At 42.3% G+C, this 22,885-nt stretch overlaps 1 protein-coding gene across 2 annotated transcripts in view; it reads right to left on the bottom strand.

Annotated features, from left to right (window-relative positions):
• LOC110530781 (signal peptide peptidase-like 2B) overlaps positions 1 to 16,326 on the bottom strand; it is a 29,524-nt gene extending 13,198 nt beyond the window's left edge. For both annotated transcript variants that reach the window (XR_005052974.1, XM_036986531.1), the window contains exons 1-8: positions 16,187 to 16,326; positions 15,544 to 15,660; positions 15,174 to 15,356; positions 13,886 to 13,975; positions 13,280 to 13,419; positions 7,773 to 7,915; positions 6,001 to 6,097; positions 5,607 to 5,723 (exon numbers count right to left, since the gene is read on the bottom strand). Coding sequence is in view for 1 of the 2 variants with exons in the window: in XM_036986531.1 (XP_036842426.1) it covers positions 5,607 to 5,723; positions 6,001 to 6,097; positions 7,773 to 7,915; positions 13,280 to 13,419; positions 13,886 to 13,975; positions 15,174 to 15,356; positions 15,544 to 15,660; positions 16,187 to 16,258 (959 nt within the window). In the remaining variant the exon portion in view is untranslated. The remainder of the gene's footprint in view (positions 1 to 5,606; positions 5,724 to 6,000; positions 6,098 to 7,772; positions 7,916 to 13,279; positions 13,420 to 13,885; positions 13,976 to 15,173; positions 15,357 to 15,543; positions 15,661 to 16,186) is intronic.
• Positions 16,327 to 22,885: the final 6,559 nt, after the last annotated feature.

Raw genomic sequence — 22,885 nt, 5'->3', positions numbered from 1 at the left:
ACCTAGTGAGATATACATGGAGGTTTAATATCCTGACCTAGTGAGATATACATGGAAGAGGTTTAATATCCTGACCTAGTGAGATATACATGGAGGAGGTTTAATATCCTGACCTAGTGAGATATACATGGAGGAGGTTTAATATCCTGACCTAGTGAGATATACATGGAGGTTTAATACCCTGACCTAGTGAGATATACATGGAGGTTTAATACCCTGACCTAGTGAGATATACATGGAGGAGGTTTAATATCCTGACCTAGTGAGATATACATGGAGGTTTAATACCCTGACCTAGTGAGATATACATGGAGGTTTAATACCCTGACCTAGTGAGATATACATGGAGGAGGTTTAATATCCTGACCTAGTGAGATATACATGGAGGAGGTTTAATATCCTGACCTAGTGAGATATACATGGAGGAGGTTTAATACCCTGACCTAGTGAGATATACATGGAGGAGGTTTAATATCCTGACCTAGTGAGATATACATGGAGGAGGTTTAATATCCTGACCTAGTGAGATATACATGGAGGAGGTTTAATATCCTGACCTAGTGAGATATACATGGAGGAGGTTTAATATCCTGACCTAGTGAGATATACATGGAGGAGGTTTAATATCCTGACCTAGTGAGATATACATGGAGGAGGTTTAATATCCTGACCTAGTGAGATATACATGGAGGTTTAATATCCTGACCTAGTGAGATATACATGGAGGAGGTTTAATATCCTGACCTAGTGAGATATACATGGAGGAGGTTTAATATCCTGACCTAGTGAGATATACATGGAGGAGGTTTAATATCCTGACCTAGTGAGATATACATGGAGGAGGTTTAATATCCTGACCTCGTGAGATATACATGGAGGAGGTTTAATATCCTGACCTAGTGAGATATATATACATATACACATACACATACACATACACATGGCGGAGGCTCAATCAAGCTAGTCGTCTTGACTACTTTCTTATTTCATTCTCTTTGGCACCAAAAGTAAAAACATTTAAATTAAAAGTTGACAGGGGACAGAATGCGGTCGGACCATCAAATAATTGGCGTATACAGTTCATTCTAAAGGTATTAAAACCCTTAGACTTTTTCCACTTTGTTACGTTGAAGCCTTATTCGAAAATGTTTTTATTTTTTACATTTTTATTGAACTGAAATATTACATCTGCATTAGTATTCAGAACCTTTAATCACTACTTTGTTGAAGCACCTTTGGCAGCGATTACAGCCTCGAGTCTTCTTGGGTACGACGGCACAAGCTTGGCACACCTGTATTTAGCGAGTTTCTCACATTCATCTCAGAAGATCCTCTCAAGTTCTGTCAGGTTGGAAGAGGGAAGTTGCTGCACAGCTATTTTCAGGTCTCTCCAGAGGTGTTAAATTGGGTTCAAGTCCGGCTGGGCCACTCAAGGATATTTAGAGACTTGTCCCGAAGCCACTCCTGCATTGTCTTGGCTGTGTACTTAGGGTCGTTGTCCTGTTGGAAGGTGAACCTTCGCCCCAGTCTGAGGTCCTAAGCGCTCTGGAGCAGGTTTTCATCAAGGATCTCTGTATGTTGCTTTGTTCATCTTTCCCTCAATCCTGACTAGTCTCCCAGTCCCTGCAGCTGAAAAACATCCCCACAGCGTGATGCTGCCACCACCATGCTTCACCGTAGGGATGTTGACAGGTTTCCTCCAGGCGTGACGCTTGGCATTCAGGTCAAAGAGTTCAATCTTGGTTTCATCAAACCAGAGAATCTTGTTTCTCATGGTCTGAAAGTCCTTTAGGTGCCTTTTGGCAAACTCCAAGCAGGCTGTTATGTGCCTTTTACTGAGGAGTGGCTTCCATCTGGCCACTCTACCATAAAGGCCTGATTGGTGGAGTGCTGCAGAGATGGTTGTCCATCTGGAAGGTTCTCCCATCTCCACAGAGGAACTCAATTGCTCAGTTTGGCCGGGCGGACAGCTCTAGGAAGTCTTGGTGGTTCCAGACTTTTTCCATTTAAGAATGATGGAGGCCACTGTGTTCTTGGGGACCTTCAAATGGTACCCTTCCCTAGATCTGTGCCTCAAAACAATCCTGTCTCTGACTTCCAAGGACAATATTTTTTCAATCTTAAATACAGAAATGCTACCAAAAATAATTGACTTAAACTTGTTACAAATGACAGTCACCCATGATTCACCAAATTACATTTTGAAAGAGGAAGTGAAGGACTTAAAGCATATGTTTTTGTTTCAGTCTCCTCCATATCCACTAACCAAAGCGAAGTATGTGGATTTATTTTATATTATTATTATTTTTAAATCGGGCCTCTTGTGTGGCGCAGTGGTCTAAGGTACTGCATCGCAGTGCTAGCTGTGCCACCAGAGATTCTGGGTTCGGGCCCAGGCTCTGTTGCAGCCGGCCGCGACCGGGAGGTCCACAATTGGCCCAACGCTGTCCGGGTTAGGGAGGGTTTGGCTGGCAGGGATATCCTTGTCTGTTTCTCAAACTAGACACTCTAATGTACTTGTCCTCTTGCTAAGTTGTGCACCGGGGCCTCCCACTCCTCTTTCTATTCTGGTTAGAGCCAGTTTGAGCTGTTCTGTGAAGGGAGTAGTACACCGCGTTGTACAAGATCTTCAGTTTCTTGGCAATTTCTCGCATGGAATAATAGACTTCATTTCTCAGAACAAGAATAGACTGACGAGCTTTAGAAGAAAGTTATTTGCTTCTGGCCATTTTGAGCCTGTAATCAAACCCACAAATGCTGATGCTCCAGATATTCAACTAGTCTAAAGAAGGCCAGTTTTATTGCTTCTTTAATCAGGACAACAGTTTTCAGCTTTGCTAACATAATTGCAAAATGGTTTTCTAATGATCAATTAGCCTTTTAAAATTATTAACTTGGATTAGCAAACACAACGTGCCATTGGAACACAGGAGTGATGGCTGCTGATAAATGGGCCTCTGTACGCCTATGTAGATATTCAATGAAATAAAAAAAACTGCCCTTTCCAGCTACAATAGTCATTTACAACATTAACCATGTCTACACTGTATTTCTGATCAATTTGATGTTATTTTAATGGACAAAAAAAATGTGCCTTCCTTTCAAAAACAAGGACAATTCTAAGTGACCCCAAACGGTAGTGTACATGTGATATGAGTAATGTAAGACATGTGAACATTATTAAAGTGGCGTTATTTAAAGTGGCTTTGTATAAAGTGACAAGTGAGCCATTTATTAAAGTGGTCAGTGATTGGATCTCAATATAGGCAGCAGCCTCTCTGAGTTAGTGATTGGGTCTCAATGTAGGCAGCAGCCTCTCTGAGTTAGTGATTGGGTCTCAATGTAGGCAGCAGCCTCTCTGAGTTAGTGATTGGGTCTGTATGTAGGCAGCAGCCTCTCTGAGTTAGTGATTGGGTCTCAATGTAGGCAGCAGCCTCTCTGAGTTAGTGATTGGGTCTCAATGTAGGCAGCAGTCTCTCTGAGTTAGTGATTGGGTCTCAATGTAGGCAGCAGCCTCTCTGAGTTAGTGATTGGGTCTCAATGTAGGCAGCAGTCTCTCTGAGTTAGTGATTGGGTCTCAATGTAGGCAGCAGCCTCTCTGAGTTAGTGATTGGGTCTCAATGTAGGCAGCAGCCTCTCTGAGTTAGTGATTGGGTCTGTATGTAGGCAGCAGCCTCTCTGAGTTAGTGATTGCTGCTTAGCAGTCTGATGGCCTTGAATAGAAGGTGATTTCAGTCTCTCGGTCCCAGCTTTGATGCACCTGTACTGACCTCACCTTCTGGATTGTAGCGGTGTGAACAGGCAGTGGCGTGGGTGGTTGATGTCCTTGATGATCTTTTTGGCCTCCCTGTGACATCGGGTGCTGTAGGTGTCATGGAGGGCAGGTAGTTTGCCCCTGGTGATGCTTTGTGCAGACCACACCACCCACTGGAGAGCCTTGCGGTTGAGGGCGGAGCAGTTGCCGTACCAGGCTGTGATACAGCCCGACAGAATGCTCTCGATTGTGCATCTGTAAAAGTTTGTCAGGGTTTTGGGTGACAAGCCACATTTTTTCAGCCTCCTGAGGTTGAAGAGGCGCTGTTGCACCTTCTTCACCACACTGTCTGTGTGGGTGGACCATTTCAGTTTGTCCGTGATGTGTACGCCCAGGAACTTAAAACTTTCCACCTTCCCCACTGCTATCCCTTCGATGTGGATAGGGGGGTGCTCCCTCTGCTGTTTCCTGAAATCCACAATCACCTCCTTTGTTTTGTTGATGTTGAGTGTGAGGTTATTTTCCTGACACCACACTTCGAGTGCCCTCACATCCTCCCTGTAGACTGTCTTATCGTTGTTGGTAATCAAGCCCACTACTGGTGTGTCGTCTGCAAACTTGATGATTGAGTTGGAGGCGTGCATGGCCACGTAGTCGTGGGTGAACAGGGGGTACAGGAGGGGGTTGAGCACAAACCCTTGTGGGACCCCAGTGTTGAGGGTCAGTGAAGTGGAGATGTTGTTTCCTACCTTCACCACCTGGGGGCGGCCCATCATAAAGTCTAGGACCCAGTTGCACAGGGCAGGGTTAAGACCCAGGTGAAAACCAGGCTACCTTTTATACTGATAACAAGTTCAAACAGGTGCCATTAATACAGGTAACGAGTGGAGGACAGGGGAGCCTCTTAAAGAAGAAGTTACAGGTCTGTGAGAGCCAGAAATCTTGCTTGTTTGTAGGTGACCAAATACTTATCTTCCACCATAATTTGCAAATAAATTAATTAAAAATCCTACAATGTGATTTTTTTAAGTGGGAGAACTTGCACAATTGGTGGCTGACTAAATACTTTTTTGCCCCACTGTATATATCCTGAAAGAAAGAAATTATCTCACTCCAATAAATTTGTATAGAAAGTTAGCAAAAATAGATAAGATCTTGCTACCTTGGAAAGGAAAATACCTGTCTATTTTTGGAGACATCACCCTGATTAACTCTTCAGTCATATCTCAGTTTAATGTTGTTGTTCATTAGTTTACTCCCATTAGAGGAGGGGTGGTAGGGTTAGTTGAAAATGATAAAGGAAAACACCTGTCTATTTGTGGAGAAATTAACTCTTCAGTCATATCTCAGTTTAATGTTGTTGTTCATTAGTTTACTCGGGTGGTAGGGTTAGTTGAAAATGATAAAGGAAAATATATTTTAAAAAGATATGTACGTATAGACATTAAAAAAAAATATATGGGGGATTGAAAATTATGCAGACAAATACATTGATGGAGGCTACAATCTATCTGCAATATTAAATCTGATCTACCACCTAAGAATAAAATAAACGCCTCAGGAAGACTATGTTGGCCACGGAGCTGAAACCTGATGCCTAAGCGTTCATTAGATCTGGGAGCTAAAGGCTCAAGCCAGTCTTCAGGTCTCAGGCAACATTACTCATTCCTCTAGCGTAGACAACCAGTAAGACGGTTGGAAGATTCCAGGAATAAACAGGAAATCCGTGAATCCTCTAACTGGGATTTATGGAAAACCTGGGAATTTTATAGAAGTTACTTTTCCGAATATTCCGGAATTTTGTAGAAGTTACTTTCCGAATATTCCGGAATTTTGCCACTCTAATACTCACTGGTCTTCGTTGCGGAACACACCCCAGGTGACGCTGACTCCGATGCAGAAGGCTGACAACAGCAGCATGCGGACCTGAGGCCTCTTGTGGCAGTAAGGCAAGTTGTTCTCTGGGATCCTGCACACACACACACACACATCAGGAAAAAGTTGGAAAAAGTAAATAAATAAAAAAAATACAACAATAGATGGAGAAGAGTCAACTATTTGCTTTGATTCAATTTCTGTTTTATTTTTTGGGGTTGATTGTGTAATCCTCTTGTGATTTGTGTTGTTGTTAGGTTGATTGTGGACTACTTCCTGGTGATTATAAACAGATCTTTGTTAGCTTGATTGTGGACTACTTCCTGGTGATTATGAACAGATATTTGTTAGGTTGATGGTAAGTCTCTCACCTGCACTTCCCGAAGGGGAGTCTCCTAACAAAGGGCCAGAGACAGCTGTACAGGCCAACAGACGAGGCCAGGCAGAATATCCCAATGATCATATAAACTACGCAGACAGAGAGGATAGAATACAACAATGATCATAGACACTACACAGACAGAGAGGATAGAATACAACAACGATCATAGACACTACAGACAGAGAGGATAGAATACAACAATGATCATAGACACTACACAGACAGAGAGGATAGAATACAACAACGATCATAGACACTACACAGACAGAGAGGATAGAATACAACAACGATCATAGACACTACACAGACAGAGAGGATAGAATACAACAACGATCATAGACACTACAGACAGAGAGGATAGAATACAACAATGATCATAGACACTACACAGACAGAGAGGATAGAATACAACAATGATCATAGACACTACACAGACAGAGAGGATAGAATACAACAATGATCATAGACACTACACAGACAGAGATAAGTGAATGTAGACCAGTGAGAAAGTCAGAGAGACAGGTAAAGGCAGAGAGACAGGTAAAGGCGGAGAGAAAGGTAAAGCAGAGAGACAGTTGAAGGCGGAGAGACAGGTAAAGGCGGAGAGACAGTACCCATACCCGTAGAGACAGGTATAGACAGGTATAGACAGGTAGAGACAGGTAGAGATGGGTACAGGTTTATATATAGGTGGTCATAGACTAGATGAAGAGACAGGTATAGATAGGTAGAGACAGGTAGAGACAGGTATAGACAGGTGGAGATGGGTACAGGTTTATATATAGGTGGTCATAGACTAGATTAAGAGACAGGTATAGACAGGTAGAGACAGGTATAGACAGGTGGAGATGGGTACAGGTTTATATATAGGTGGTCATAGACTAGATTAAGAGACAGGTATAGACAGGTATAGACAGGTGGAGATGGGTACAGGTTTATATATAGGTGGTCATAGACTAGATTAAGAGACAGGTATAGACAGGTAGAGACAGGTATAGACAGGTGGAGATGGGTACAGGTTTATATATAGGTGGTCATAGACTAGATTAAGAGACAGGTAGAGACAGGTAGAGATGGGTACAGGTTTATATACAGGTGGTCATAGACTAGATTAAGAGACAGGTATAGACAGGTAGAGACAGGTATAGACAGGTGGAGATGGGTACAGGTTTATATATAGGTGGTCATAGACTAGATTAAGAGACAGGTATAGACAGGTAGTGACAGGTAGAGACAGGTATAGATGGGTACAGGTTTATATACAGGTGGTCATAGACTAGATTAAGAGACAGGTATAGACAGGTAGTGACAGGTAGAGACAGGTATAGATGGGTACAGGTGTATATACAGGTGGTCATAGACTAGATTAAGAGACAGGTATAGACAGGTAGAGACAGGTATAGATGGGTACAGGTGTATATACAGGTGGTCATAGACTAGATTAAGAGACAAGTATAGACAGGCAGAGACAGGTATAGATGGGTACAGGTGTATATACAGGTGGTCATAGACTAGATTAAGAGACAAGTATAGACAAGTAGAGACAGGTACAGACAGGTAGAGACAGGTAGAGGCAGGTAGAGGCAGGTAGAGGCAGGTAGAGGCAGGTATAGATGGGTACAGGTGTATATACAGGTGGTCATAGACTAGATTAAGAGACCGGTATAGACAAGTAGAGACAGGTAGAGACAGGTAGAGGCAGGTAGAGACAGGTAGAGGCAGGTAGAGACAGGTAGAGACAGGTATAGATCCAGGTCGTACCCAGTTGGTCGTAGAAGAAGTAGAGCAGCACCAGCATGGAGCAGCACATGACAACGAACACAGAGATCATGATGGGCGTCACGTCCACCGTCTCCTCGTCCTGCTTCTCCACGCTGTCATCACGCTTGTGCTTCAGGTAACGCCTGCAGACAGAGGGACACCACAGGGACACGTGAGGGAGGCCCCTGGGGACTGTCGTCAGTAACAGACCCCTCTCCATCCTGAGGCAACTGGTCTTCACCCTTCATCCTAAAGCTAGAGCCCCCCCCCCTCCAGGTAGAAGATCTAAGATCAGCTGTAATACCCTCCTCAAATCCTGGAGAGGCTTTAACTGTAGGATGAAGAGGGGTCTGTCAGTGGGAGGGTAAAGGGGGGAGGGGGGGGGATTGATGCACGGACCGGTTTGTGTTGTTTTATTTACCTTGTATAACATTATTTCAACGTTTGGTTTGTTAAAATGTGTTACGCTTCTCCGGCGTGTTTAGTAATGTCCGTTTTCATGGTTTACTCCATTCGCTATGTGTCGTCGCTCTCCCTCTCTCTTCCACACACGCCAACCCCCCGCTCGCGCCCCGGGTGGGGCGCAAGGGGTTGGCGGGTGGGGCGCGAGGGGTTGGCGGGTGGGGCGCGGGGGCTGATGGGTACCACTACCCAATTTACTCTTGAAAGTTGTAATAGTAGACGGCACAAGGTGCCATTTCTAAATTGGGCAGTGCATCATCAGTTCCTCTTGTCATGTTAGTCATTGTCGACCTTAGAGAGATATTTATAACTTGTCAGAAAGGTCAACTAGACCATGTCAACTGTTTTTTAGCCCATAGATATTGTTGTCATTTCTTTGTCACTCAGATATCACATGAATACACATTAGACATGGCAAAATGTATAGAATTGCTGGAAATAAGCTTTAAAACCTGCAAAATGTTCTCTCCACCAACAACAGGGGTGTGAACAGTTTGAGTAATGAACAGTGCTTGTGCCCATAAAAATAGACATGGCACACGATGCTGGAAGGAGGGCCTGAGTGAAAAGATTTGGGAACCCCTGACATAATGCACACAAAATGTACTTTTTCCACTTTTTCAAATGTGTCTACTCTAGTCTGGACACGTGCTCTCTAGCCAAACGCTCAAAGATACAATGCGGGTAGGCTAGTATATTATAATGAGACTTTTATGGATAAGATAAAAAAATATATTTTTATTTGTCAAACGGCAGTCAAGCATCGATCATCATATCACCCAGACCCTTTATATTTATTGGAAAGGAGCGTCAATATCACTGTGCACTTTCATCACCTTGTAAATGCATCATAAATGATTTAACCTGTAGCCTAATAAACTGCATGGTTTCCAAAGTCGTAGTGGAAGGACCACACACACCATGACTAAGTTTATTTTGATATGATAGTTATTATAATCAATATTTGCGCATCAAAGGCGTTCCCACAAAAAAGATCCCACCACGTCGTACAAACAAATGGGGCGGCAGGGTAGCCTAGTGGTTAAGAGCGTTGGACTAGTAACCGGAAGGTTGCAAGTTCAAACCCCCGAGCTGACGAGGTACAAATCTGTTGTTCTGCCCCTGTTCTTAACTGACTTGCCTAGTTAAATAAAGGTACAATTTAATTAAAAATGATCTGTTGGCATTTATTAAATTGTGCTGAAACTTCCTGTTTTCATCACAGCTGTCGTGATTTTTTTATTTATACGGTATGACTTTACAGGCTTAATAACTGTGGTAGTGGTTATCAAAAGTAACAACTACTTCAGTGACAATCGGCATGTTGGTGACAACGATGCTGCTTTCCACTTTGCATCTTAATATAAATCCACAAGTGTTCTATAATTACACTATCAGTGTGTGTATCTTTTCTTAGCAAATTGTGGCTAAAATAAATTGTGTTAGCTAATGCTAATCGCTAGTTAGCTGGCTAGTTAAATGTACTTATTCAGAGCAGACGTAGCTAGCTAGCTAATACAGCATGTTGTTTGTGCAATGGTAAGGTATATTCTAAATCAGAGAGGAATAGGCGAAGCATGAATATTTTCGCGACATCAAAGCTACAGTAAGAGAACACATTTAATGTAACATGATTTAGGGTCCACTGGAAAACACTGACCAACACTTTGGTTCCTACAGTGCCACAAGAGCCCCTCCCTGGCTTTTTCATTCGTTGTCATGTCAAACATTGTATTCAAAGTGCCCACTAAATTCCAACTTTTGGTTGAAGTTTCATTGAACAGTATAAAACAATCAGAAGGGACAAAGCCCCATTGAAATCACATATAATGTATGTGTTGCCACCCTAAGGTCATGAGCTACTCATAAAGCATATTTAGAACTTTTATTATCCAAAAACATTTTTAAAAAAAACATCAAACATATTGTGATGTGATATTTTGCCCATATCGCCCAGCCCCTGCCGAACTGACCTCTGCTCAGTATCTAGACTAGAGGCAACTTCACTCTTCCCCTCTCTCTCTACCCTGCCCAAAGCGCTCTCTTTTCCCCAGAGATAACCCTTGATAATTTAACCCACGGTCTAAATAAAGCCACTACTATGTGGCCTGGCAAGACTCCCCCTCCCACACTAGCTTTCATTGTAGTCTCAGACCACGCTGCTATCCACAAATGTCTGTTGGAGTGGCCTATGGTTGTCTAGCTGTCTAAGCCGTTGCCTCCGGATCACATATACCACTGCAGCGTGGATTGGAATCTGGCTCCTGCCATTTCAGCAAACTCTCTCCATCTTTTGTGTCTACCTCTGTCCTACCAACAAATCAAAAAGTCAGGTGTCCTTTTGTGAGAGAATACTTTTTACTGTCTGTCAGACTTCTTGATGTCCTTATTACTACTACCACCACTACTAGTACTACTACTACCACCACTACTACCACCACTACTAGTACTACTACTACCACCACCACTACTACCACCACTACTACCACCACTACTACCACCACTACTAGTACTACTACTACCACCACTACTAGTACTACTACTACTACTACTACTACTACTACTACTACTACTACCACTACTAGTACTACTACTACCACCACCACTACTACTACCACCACCACTACTACTACTACTACTACTAGTACTACTACCACTACTAGTACTACTACTACTACTACTACTACTACTACTACCACTAGTACCACCACTACTACCACCACCACCACTACTACTACTACCACCACCACTACTAGTACTACCACCACTACTACCACCACCACTACTACCACTACTACTACTAGTACTACTACTACCACTACTACTACCACCACCACTACTACCACTACTATTACCACCACCACTACTACTAGTAGTACTACTACTACCACCACTACTAGTAGTACTACTACTACCACCACTACCACTAGTACTACTACCACCACTACTAGTACTACTACTACTACCACCACTACTAGTACTACTACTACCACTACTACCACCACCACAACTACTACTACTACTTGTCATGACGTTGCCCTCTTTGGGTACAGCGAGCACCATCCCCCTCTCTCTGTCTCATACAACCAGGCTGCTGTGGTCAGAGAGGTCGTAAATCCCTCGAGGAGATTATCTCCTCATGGCCACAGTATAGAGAGAGAGTGAGTTTTTGTAGAGAGAACAAAGGCATTTCTTCCACCTCACAGAACTTGAGGTCCGAACAATATTTATGTTCTGGAGAAGATATAAAAGATCGGTGAAGAATCCAGCTACGAACTGGTCCGTTTAGTACAATTGCGTGAAACTCATGAGAGACAATACGGCAACATTACCATAACACTGTTTATACAATAGCCTCAGATATGAGGCTTTTACATCTAATTGTTGTATAAGATGAATGAGTGAGGATGATACTGTTTGTGAAATTGTGTAATGTGATTTTGGACTGTTTAATGAAGGAAACTCCAATTCCCTTTGGAGTTTAACTAAATCAGAGGACAGCCCCTGAGCCCAGTTATGGTCTGGTGTCCTGGGACAGACCCTATTCTGCTCTTCCGAATAAAACCCCCACCCGGTTTTTCTATCACCAGACCGAGCTCACCTCAATTACGAGATGGCTAAAGGTCGCAGACCAGCTTACCTCGATAACGAGAGGGCCAAGGTTTGAGATACTAGTAGTGGTGGTAGTAGTTTGATACTACTACCACCACTACTAGTACTACTACTACCACTAGTACTACGACTACTACTACTAAAATCACCACTACTACTACTAGTACTATTACTACCACCACTACTAGTACTACTACTACCACCACCACCACAACCACCAGTACTGCTACTACTACTACTACCACCACCAGTACTGCTACTACTACTACTACAACCACCACTACTACTACCACTAGTACTACTACTACCACCGCCACTACTACTACTACTACCACCGCCACTACTACTACTACTACCACTACCACCACCAGTACTGCTACTACTACTACTACTACTACCACCACCAGTACTGCTACTACTACTACTACTACTAGTAGTGCTACTACTACTACTACTACCACCAGTACTACTACTACTACTACCACCACCACTACTACCACCACTACTACCACCACCACCAGTACTGCTACTACTACTACTACTACTAGTAGTGCTACTACTACTACTACCACCACCACCAGTACTGCTACTACTACTACTACTAGTAGTGCTACTACTACTACCACCAGTACTACTACTACCACCACCACTACTACCACCACCACTACTACCACCACCACCAGTACTGCTACTACTACTACTACTACCACCAGTACTACTACTACCACGACTAGTACTACTACTACCACCGCCACTACTACTACTACTACCACCGCCACTACTACTACTACTACCACTAGTACTACTACTACCACTAGTACTACGACTACTACTACTAAAATCACCACTACTACTACTACTACTATTACTACCATCACTACTAGTACTACTACCACTACTAGTACTATGATCACCACCATCACTACTACCACCACTACTAGTACTACTACTACCACCACCACCACAACCACCAGTACTGCTACTGCTACTACTACCACCGCCACTACTACTACTACTACCACCACCACTACTACTAGTACTACTACTACTACCACCACTACTACCACCACCACCACTACCACCACCAGTACTACCACCAGTACTGCTACTACTATTACTACTAGTAGTGCTACTACTACTACTACTACTACCACCAGTACTACTACTACTACTACTACTACCACCACCACTAACACCACCACCAGTACTGCTACTACTACTACTACTACTAGTAGTGCTACTACTACTACTACTACCACCAGTACTACTACTACTACTACTACTACTACTACCACCACCACCAGTACTGCTACTACTACTACTACTACCACCAGTACTGCTACTACTACTACTACTACCACCACCAGTACTGCTACTACTACTACCACCAGTACTGCTACTACTACCACCACCACCACTACCACCAGACTTACTTCTTGATGTCCTTGCTACCGGCCCAGTACCCTCCGACGGCCACCGTCCCGACAGCCATGAGGAAGATGATAACCATGTTGTAGTCCAGGACGGGCTCCTTGGGCGCGTACATGGCCACCTCTCTGCCCTGTCCAAACATCTGCAGGGAACAGGAAACACAGCATTTGGGTAAATTGACTAATTAACTGATTTGTTGATCTTTGTTAGTAATGTTACAAACATAAATTTTCTTTGAACAGGGTCTCGTTTCATCAGGGCGGCAGATATAAAATGTCACGAATAGAGATGCTGACATGATTCCTGTAGCCTCAATACTTACGCTACACGTCAGAGAGGCATCTCTGTTCTATATGATATAGTTCTGAATGTTCCACAGCGTTTCGTGTGTCCTACTGAACAGTGTGGTTGTAAGGGTTGCAAAATTCCAGTAACGTTTCCCAAAAACTCCCAGGTAGTCCAGAAATCCTCTTGGAAGATTCTGAAATTCCTGCTTATTCATTATTTTTTCCCCGGATAATCTTCTAGCCAGGGATTTCAGGAAAAGCTGGGAATTTGGGGAAAGTTACCAGAATTTTACAAGATGTTGGTCTCTCCTCTGCTCTCACCTTCCTAATGTCCAGCATGTCAGTGTAGCTGAGCAATGCCACAGGGATGTCAATCTCCTCATACTGACTCTTGTTTCCTGCCGGTGGGGTCTGTGATTGGAAAAACAGAAATTACAATTGGCAAACTCTGACTGTACAGAAATGATTTAGAAAATCTATATTCAATCTATTATTTATACACTACAGCTGTAGGATCTTAATTTGATCACCCTGTTGCAGGAGAACTATCCTACAATGCAGGAAATGTAAAATATTTGAGTTTTAAAAACACTTCTGAAGTTTCAGACTTGATTTTCCTTTATTAAACATTTATTAATACCTACAAAAATGTCCATAAATGATAATCCACATAATAATTCACATTTCCTGTTGCTGCAGGATTATTTTCCTGTTGTAGCAAACTGGCTCAAATTAAGATCCTACACACGATGACCTACACTGTGTATACCAAACATTAGGAACACCTTCCTAATATTGAGTTTTCCCTCAGAACCAGTGGAGGCTGCTGAGGGAACCATTGCTGAGGGAACCATTGCTGAGGGAACCATTTCACTCATTCTGCTCCAGCCATCACCACGAGCCCATCCTCCCCAATTTTGGTGCCACCAACCTCCTGTGCCCAGAACAGCCTCAATTCGTTGGAGCGTGGACTCTACAAGGTGTCGAAAGCGTTCCACAGGGATGCTGGCCCATGTTGACTCCAATGCTTCCCATTGTTGTCTCAAGTTGGCTGGATGTCCTTTGGGTGGTGGACCATTCATGACACACACAGGAAACTGTTGAGCGTTCTTGACACAAACTGGTGCGCCTGGCAGCTACTACCATATGACGTTCAAAGGACACTTAAATATTTTGTCTTGCCTATTCACCCTCTGAATGGCACACATACATAATCCATGTCTCAATTGTCTCAAGGCTTAAAAATCCTTCTTTAACCCGTCTCCTCCCTTTCTTCTAAGCTGGTTGAAGTGGATTTAACAAGTAACATCAATAAGGGATCATAGCCTTCATCTGGATTCACCTGGTCAGTCTATGTCATGGAAAGAGCAGGTGTCCTTAATGTTTTCTACACTCAGTGTATATAACCTGTTTACGACAGGTGTGTTCCAATGCTCTTAGTCGGCTTCTTTCCTTCTGAGGCTTTTACAACAGCACTAGTGAAGATAAGAGGGAACAGGAGATGGCTAAAGTACATAGACAGGTCTGGGACCACCAGGCTAATATGATAGGACATAGGATGGTAAGAGTCAAGTTGTCTTTGATATGAATTATATGGGTTGACTCTTACCAGTCTGTCTTTGCTGACGATGAGCAGGCCTTTAGCTCCATTGAGCTGAGCCAGGCGGACCTTCTCATAGAAGGTGCAGTTCCCCCGCATCACCATGGGGATACGATTGGGGAAGCCACCATCGGGGACGTCTGATGGGAAACACAGGACTGACGGTGTCAGGTCATAGGTCTCCAGACGAGACTAGTGGAGGCATAAAGGACTATTGGTTAATAATGGGTTTCATCGTGCACACACACCACACACCAGCATTCTGATAAACTTGTCAGGGCAGAGAGCACAGACACACACACACACACACACACACACACACACACCTTTGTTAGACATCTCTCAAGAAGTGACAATGACAGCCGTTTACTCCACTTACTGCTTTGTTGAGGTCCCGAGGTAGACGAGCCCACTGGGAGTTGAAGAAGATGCAGTAATCCTTTCCTTTGCCTTGACCCTTGTCACTGAAATGGGCCATCCCATATTCCCCCACAACCTGGCAAGAGAGAATTATAACGTGTATAATAGATAAAAGCCTACGTGCCTCGAAGAGGGGTGAGAGCAATAGACAGAGATGCAACAGTGGCCAGAATAACTTGAGATATTTAATAGACTGGTCAACTGACTCTATGAGAGTGTGCAGTACTACATCTTTCCACCAGCTAGTCAGCTTTACACTGATGCACAAGCTTTAACTAGACATTTCCAAAATTGACAATACCAGGGAGCACGATATTCATCTTAAACCACATTGATACATCAAAAATGACCAAAGCCATGTTACAGAATGATGTACAGAGGATATTACTTGCAGATGGGCCCTATAGCTACGACTATTCTCAGCGCCCTAATAGGTTGTGTTCTCCGCAAGCTAACAGTCATGTAGCATGCAGGCTAACTGTTAATTATCTCGACAACAAAATACAACAAGTACTGTTAAACGTTGGATCGGACACATGCGACTTGTTTTACAGATGAATGCCACATTATTTTTGGGGTAAATAGACATGCGACCATCTCACCTGTTTTAAGAGAAAATATGCCCAAACCAGGTTTAGCAAAGCCTTCATGATGCTTGCTTGTTGTCTTCCCATCAACCGCACTGCTCTGCTCTCACCGTGCGGTCACCAGCTGTTTTCACAGCTCTCGCCCACATTCTACAGTGCATTTGCCATTGGTTTATTTTTTAACCAGCACTGAAGTACACGAATTATGATTGGTTTACATGATGTCAATCAAACATATCAATAAATTCCAGAGGTTTTCTGTCAGCTTCTATAATTTAGGGGTCAGCATACTAGATAACATAATTAGGCGGGTGCTTACATTTGTCCTATTTCACTCATGTACATGTGTGAATTGGAAATATATATTTTTTGTATATCCCACTCCCCCTGAGACTCACTTGGAGAGTGGAGTCAGAGCCAGGGATTAGCCATTATTGACCACGACCATGAAGCAATTAGTGCCTTGCTCATGGGCACATCAGACTAGGTGAAAAAGCCGCTTGGGGATTTGAACCAGCGACTTTTCGGTTACTGGACCAACGCTTAGGGTTGCCAACTGTCCCGTATTTGCCAGGATGTCCCTTATATTGGACTAAATTGGTTTGTCCCATACGGGACCTCCCTTGTCCGGAATATTCATCCAATCACAGTGTAGCGTAAACGCGCCAAATTCCTACCAAAGTCATTTCTGTTGTTCGGTCGGTTTGGCATATCAAGTAAATATGGATAAACATGCAAAAAAAGAGAAAAGACTGTGCAGCTACAACAAACAATGGGAAGCAAAAAATAGAAGTGGGTTAAGCCCGTCAGTGGTGACTCGACGAAAGCTTTCTGTACTTTATGCGGTCGGGAATTCTCAATAGGCAATGGAGGGGAGAATGACCTAACTCAGCATGCATCCACAGAAATGCACAAGGCCACGCAAGCTAAAGGTGCCAATAATATCAGTGCATTCTTCGTAACGTCTACTGTGGAAAATAACAACATCGCGGAAAGTGAAGCCTCGTATGTGTACCAGACGGTTAAACACGGACTCAGCTACAACAGCACCGACTGTCTTGTTAAGCTCAAAGGTGCTTTGTTTCATGACTCAAATGTTGTGAAGAAGATGCACTTGGGAAGAACGAAAGCGGAGATGATTACAATGAATGTTTTTGGACCAAATACAGTGCGGGATATTTTGGATGATCTGTCCCCGACCGAAGGTGCGACCGTGTATTTCTCAGTTGCCAGGGATGCCTCAAACAAGGGAAATAGAAAAATGTTTCCATTGTGCGCGAGATATTTCTCTGATGGAGAGTGCAAGTTACTTGACTTTTATGAAGACAATGATGAAACTGCAAATGGCACTCATCAAGCTCTGATGAACTGTCTGGAAAAGCATGAACTGGATATTAGACACATCACAGCCCTATGCAGCAGATAATGCCAATGTCAACTTTGGAAAACACCTCTCCGTTTACCAGTTATTGAGCAGTGACCACAATCGCATTCTGAAAGCTAATTGCCCAGCTCACATAGCTCATAATGCCCGCAAGCACGCCTGCGAGCCACTAAGTTGCCTTGCTAGCTCATAATGCCCGCAAGCACGCCTGCGAGCCACTAAGTTGCCTTGCTAGCTCATAATGCCCGCAAGCACGTCTGCGAGCCACTAAGTTGCCTTGCTAGCTCATAATGCCCGCAAGCACGCCTGCGAGCCACTAAGTTGCCTTGCTAGCTAAACTTGTGATTTACTATATTTTTTCTTTATTTATTATTAACACAACAAATACAAAAAAACAGAAATATACAAACAAGAGTACATAAACCTAACAGACAGGGTATTATGTATCAAGATTCATTTTCAATTTGTTAAACACTTTTATGGTGCTTATTGCTTTTTAGTTTTTACATTTACTGATCATTTCAAAATAATATTTAAATTCTATCTTAAATCATGTGAAAATTGGTTTGTTCTCTGCCCACTTCATTTTGTGGACAAAGAATCTTCCATGAAAGATAAACAAATAAACAATGAAAGTTAAATCAGAGTCCATATCATTTAGATCACAATAAAACATAATATCAGAGTCTTTCAAATTAACATTAATACTTGTTTCTTTTAAAATAAAATCTTCTAACTCACTCCAAAATCTTCTGACAAGAACAGTCCCAAAATAAATGGTCAAGAGTTTCTGGGTCACAACCACAAAATATACATTTGTTATCAATAGCTATTTTAAATCTGTGTATAATAAATGTCTTTACAGGGTCGATTCTATGAATGAGTTTGAATGATACTTCTTTCACCTTATTAGATATACAATATTTACCAGATAACAACAAAACCTTGTTCCAGTTCACTTGTCCTAGGGCTGCATTACAGTACATTTTAGCAGAGGGAATAGTAACATATTGACATAGTTTCCTTATATACATGTTATTACATTTATAGTTTAAAATGTCAATTCCTTCTAGTTGTATTGAGGCTACAAAATCCTCAACAGTTGCACTTGGAGTATTGTTATAGCTCTAAAAACAATTTGATACTCCTCAGGAGTGAATGTAACATTGTGTTGGTCTCATAAATTCTGGATAATCATATAGTTGTCCATCATTATTCAACAATTGTTTAACTCAAATGATGTTGTTGTCAAACCAGTTCTGGAACAATAAAGATGTTTTTGTATTTTATGTCGTTATTATTCCAGATTGTATACCTATGAGGGTAAAAATTGTGTTTGTACATGAGGTTCCAAGGTAGAAGTACTTGTTTATGAAAGTTTGCAATACAGGAAAATAGCCTTACGCCTGAGTAAATTACGAATACCACTAACATTAATTGAACAAAGAAAATAAAGACAAACTTCAACAACAACCTTGTTATGCTAATATAAACTTTTCCTAAGGATATGTAACTCAAAAGGATTTCCATCCCATTATTAACCTCTAACAAAAATGTATATATATATTGGTCATAAAGTTAAAGTATTCTTACTCCCACAAGGGGGAGACATTGTGTAGACTTTACAATAAGCAGTTATTCACCTATAGTTAGTGTTTAGTTTAACAGTTCTCAGGTCAGCCTTTTCTCATTCAAGTGTTTGTGTAAATATTTTATAATAAAAGGCTGCTTTTCACCTGGAAATGAGTTTTTTTGGCCTGACAGTTCTGTCTGAATTAGACTCTGGCTCTCACTCAAATGTTCTGATTTGGCCGCATTTCGTTCCCAACGATGAATACTCTTGCCTTTCTAGCTGCAGCCACCATCGGCCAGGGTTTCTCTCTTGTCACTTTGTCTGCTGAGGTCAGATCCTCAGTGAAACTAAATTTTTTGCTTGATGAGGAATTCACAATTCTTCGCTCGCCTCCAGAGAAGATCCCGTGTAGATCTGTTGGTGAACCGGTTGATGGTTGTCCTTGGTCTCTTGTCTTGATCATTGACTCTTTCCAAACGATGGACAATGTCTACAGTTTCTTGAAGTTTGGCTTATGATTCGGGAATGACAGCTCCACAGATGTCAACAGCTCTGCATTTGATGTCCTCACCCGCCTGCTCTGAAATTCCATGGAGCCTCAAGTTCCACCTGAGCTGGTATCTCTCCGCCTCATTCACCTTTTGCTCGAGTTCAGCCACCTCTTTTCATATTCCTGGCAGATAACTTCCACTTTCTTCATGTCACTTTTGAGGGTTTTCACTTCTCCAATGATTAAAGTCAACAGATTTTTTAATGGCCTCAATTTTCATCGTATTCTCCCTAACCATGACCTCCAAGCCATTTACCCTTTCATCCATCTTTGCTGTCAAAAGCATTACCATATCGTTTTGCATCTCAAGAAGTGACAGACCCTTTTGGCCTCTCATCTTTTCCCCCTGGGGCTTGACTGGAGTGCCGGGGTCGTAAGGTGAGCTGGGGACTGGAGGGGCTCAAGTTGTGAGCATTGTTGTCCGTGCTCACCACATTGTCATCACCCATTGCAGTATTTCCCCCCACAGTTACATTCTGAAGAGGAGTACCCAAAATCACACCATCTTTTGTGGTTAATTGTCCATCTGACGATCTCTCCATTTCTTTCCTTTTGGTTCTGGTCGTAGAAGTTTCCATGTACGTTCGACAAGCTAGTTTTTGAGCTAGCTAGCTATCTAGTGTTGTCGCAAACTTAGTTTTAGGCGCGCCCTCGATTTACAATATATGTAACTGCTAAAAAAGAGGCTATATTGTGAGCTAAATTTGATTTAATGTATATTATGCTAGCCTGAAACAGTTGAAAATAAATTATTATTTTGGGCTTTTCAGCAGTCAAAGGTTGTAGTTGAGGAGAAAAGGGCAAGTACCTCTGGAAAAGGTTCCTTCAAGGCCATAAACTGTGCGTGTGTGTGAAATAATAGCACTGGTGTGGCCATGAGGGTAAGATGGTGGACAGGAAAACGAAGAGAAAAGTGTTACATACAGTTGAGATCCGCCATTTTGAGCCCCACATTTTTAGCAAAAAAATTCAAATATATGTATTTGTTGGTGCTTGCCTGTTTTGCATGTTATTTTGGCATTAATACATGTCACATATTAGTTTGCAAACAATGTAAAAAATATATATATATCTCATTGAGGTAATAAAGCCACATACAAACATGGTCTCTTTTTTGTGTTTTCTTGAATAAGGAAGCTCCAAAATGTAGGTGTTTCAGCCTAGTTCAGTGCTTTCTGTGGTGGTGGGGCAAGCCAGCAGAAAATACGGAGCGTTACGCCGTGATTGGCTCAGTGTTCTGTCACTCTTGGGGACACTACTTCACCACAAAGTCTAAGAGGAGACCTCAAAAATTCGAGCCCTTTGGGTGCTGCCATAGAGTTACATTAGAAGTGCTCATCCAATTAGGCTCAAGGTCATTGGCCACAGATAAAATGTACAGTAGCTTTGATTGGACTGATCATGTCAACTTCATTCTTAGCTTAGCTTCGCTAGCAGTCATCATCATGAATCAAGTCGACAATCTACTGGCAAATCCTTTTTAATCCTTGTCATATGAAGATAAATAATGAAAATAAATTATGGCTGTGTGGTCCCAAATCTGGGATTAAGGGGAATAACTTTTCCAAGTTTAAAATTATAAACATTCAACATTGGCCATGCTGTCAATGTAGCATGATTTGTGCAGAACTGCAAGAACTTGACATCAGTGAGTTCCAGACAACTGGAAAGTTGGGAATAAATAAGCTCCGACTGGGAAAATAAGTTTTGAACATCCAACTCAGAATTGTAAATCTGGCCTCCAGTTGTTTTGAAAGCACCATAAATCCATAGAATGCCAGACTTTGCCAACGAAGGACCGCCGCGCCAGCTTCCTGTTCAAGTGAGCACAGCATAACAAGGTGAGTCCAAAAATGTATTGTTTGCTGCTGCATAAATTATGTAATATGCCAGGGAGATGTGTATACTGTAGCTAAGAAAGTAATACTAAGTGTATGATGTGTAGTAAGATGTTAGTAGCCCATGTGCCTCACTCTAATAATTTGGTCTATTTACCCCGCGTAATTTCACCTACTGTACTGACTTGGTGATGCACATGTAGCATATAACCTGTTTTAGAGAAATGTAATCGTCGAATATTGTAAGAGCTTTTTTGTCTGTTTATATGCCCCCTTTATTTATCCTACTGTTCTGACTTGGTGTACAGGGAGAACACAGCAAGAATGCCCATGTTCTGAATTCTGTCGCTGTACATTTAAAAAGTGTTAAACAAATAATTATATAGCTCGCTCATGAAGGTCTTATTTGAAAGATTACAGAATACCTCTTATCCGCTCGTCCCCTTATTCCATAGTTTATACATCTCAATTGTCATTAGAAACCACATTTGTTTCAGCAAGTCAGACATATCAGCTTTGTTTTTAAAGGGCAGTAAATGAGGATGAATGAACTGTTTCGCTGCCAGACAAGGCTCCGCTGATAGCCAGGAGTAGCAGTGGTAAAATGTTGGGACAGCTTTATGTAGGCCGTAATAGTTTGTGGGCACCGTTTGTCACCGTTATAGTGCAATTCATGTATTGTTTAGTGTTGTGGTTTTACTGGCATGCATCCCACTTCAAGATTTACAGGCTAAAATCGCCACTGGTTACATATAAGTACATATGGAACGCACAAGCCTTCTGGAAGATCTGATGAAAGAGAAGATGGCAGACATGGGGAAAAAAAGAGAAGTGGGACATGTTTTGAATGAATATGGAGTGGTGGAGCAGAGACTTTTGGAAGAGCTACAGAAGGAAATTAAACATGACAAGAGTGAGGATGAATTAACTGCGGTGGCAAGTGCGGTGAAGACCGCCGTGTTTGAGCCTAGTCCTGATGATGACAAAGATGATTCGGGTCCAGTGGGAGTGAGATGGCAGATCCATATGTGGTGTCAGGTTGGGTGGAGAAGAGGTTGCGGAATGTGGAATCGTGTACTATTATTTTTTTTGCGTTTCTGCTGTCCAGAGGGAGCGTGAGCCCCACACCACTGGGGACAAGAACTGTGACTTGCTTTCCTCTCCAGAGCACAGAGTGATAACTGGGGTGGCATTAAGTGTTGAGGAGGATCAACTGAAGTTGAAGAATCCCGGTGTCTGTGACGCACATCGTTTGGTGTGGCAGACTCGGTGGAGAGTGTGATGAAACAGACGACACCGTCTGTACTACAGAGTTTTAAAAAATATATACAAAAATAAATGCAGAGTCAGATAAAGTCAAGTCAGGATG

The sequence above is a fragment of the Oncorhynchus mykiss genome, chromosome 8 (assembly GCF_013265735.2).
Source record: "Oncorhynchus mykiss isolate Arlee chromosome 8, USDA_OmykA_1.1, whole genome shotgun sequence".
In the NCBI taxonomy this organism is placed as follows: domain Eukaryota; kingdom Metazoa; phylum Chordata; class Actinopteri; order Salmoniformes; family Salmonidae; genus Oncorhynchus; species Oncorhynchus mykiss.
This window is presented reverse-complemented; position numbering and strand designations above follow the sequence as displayed.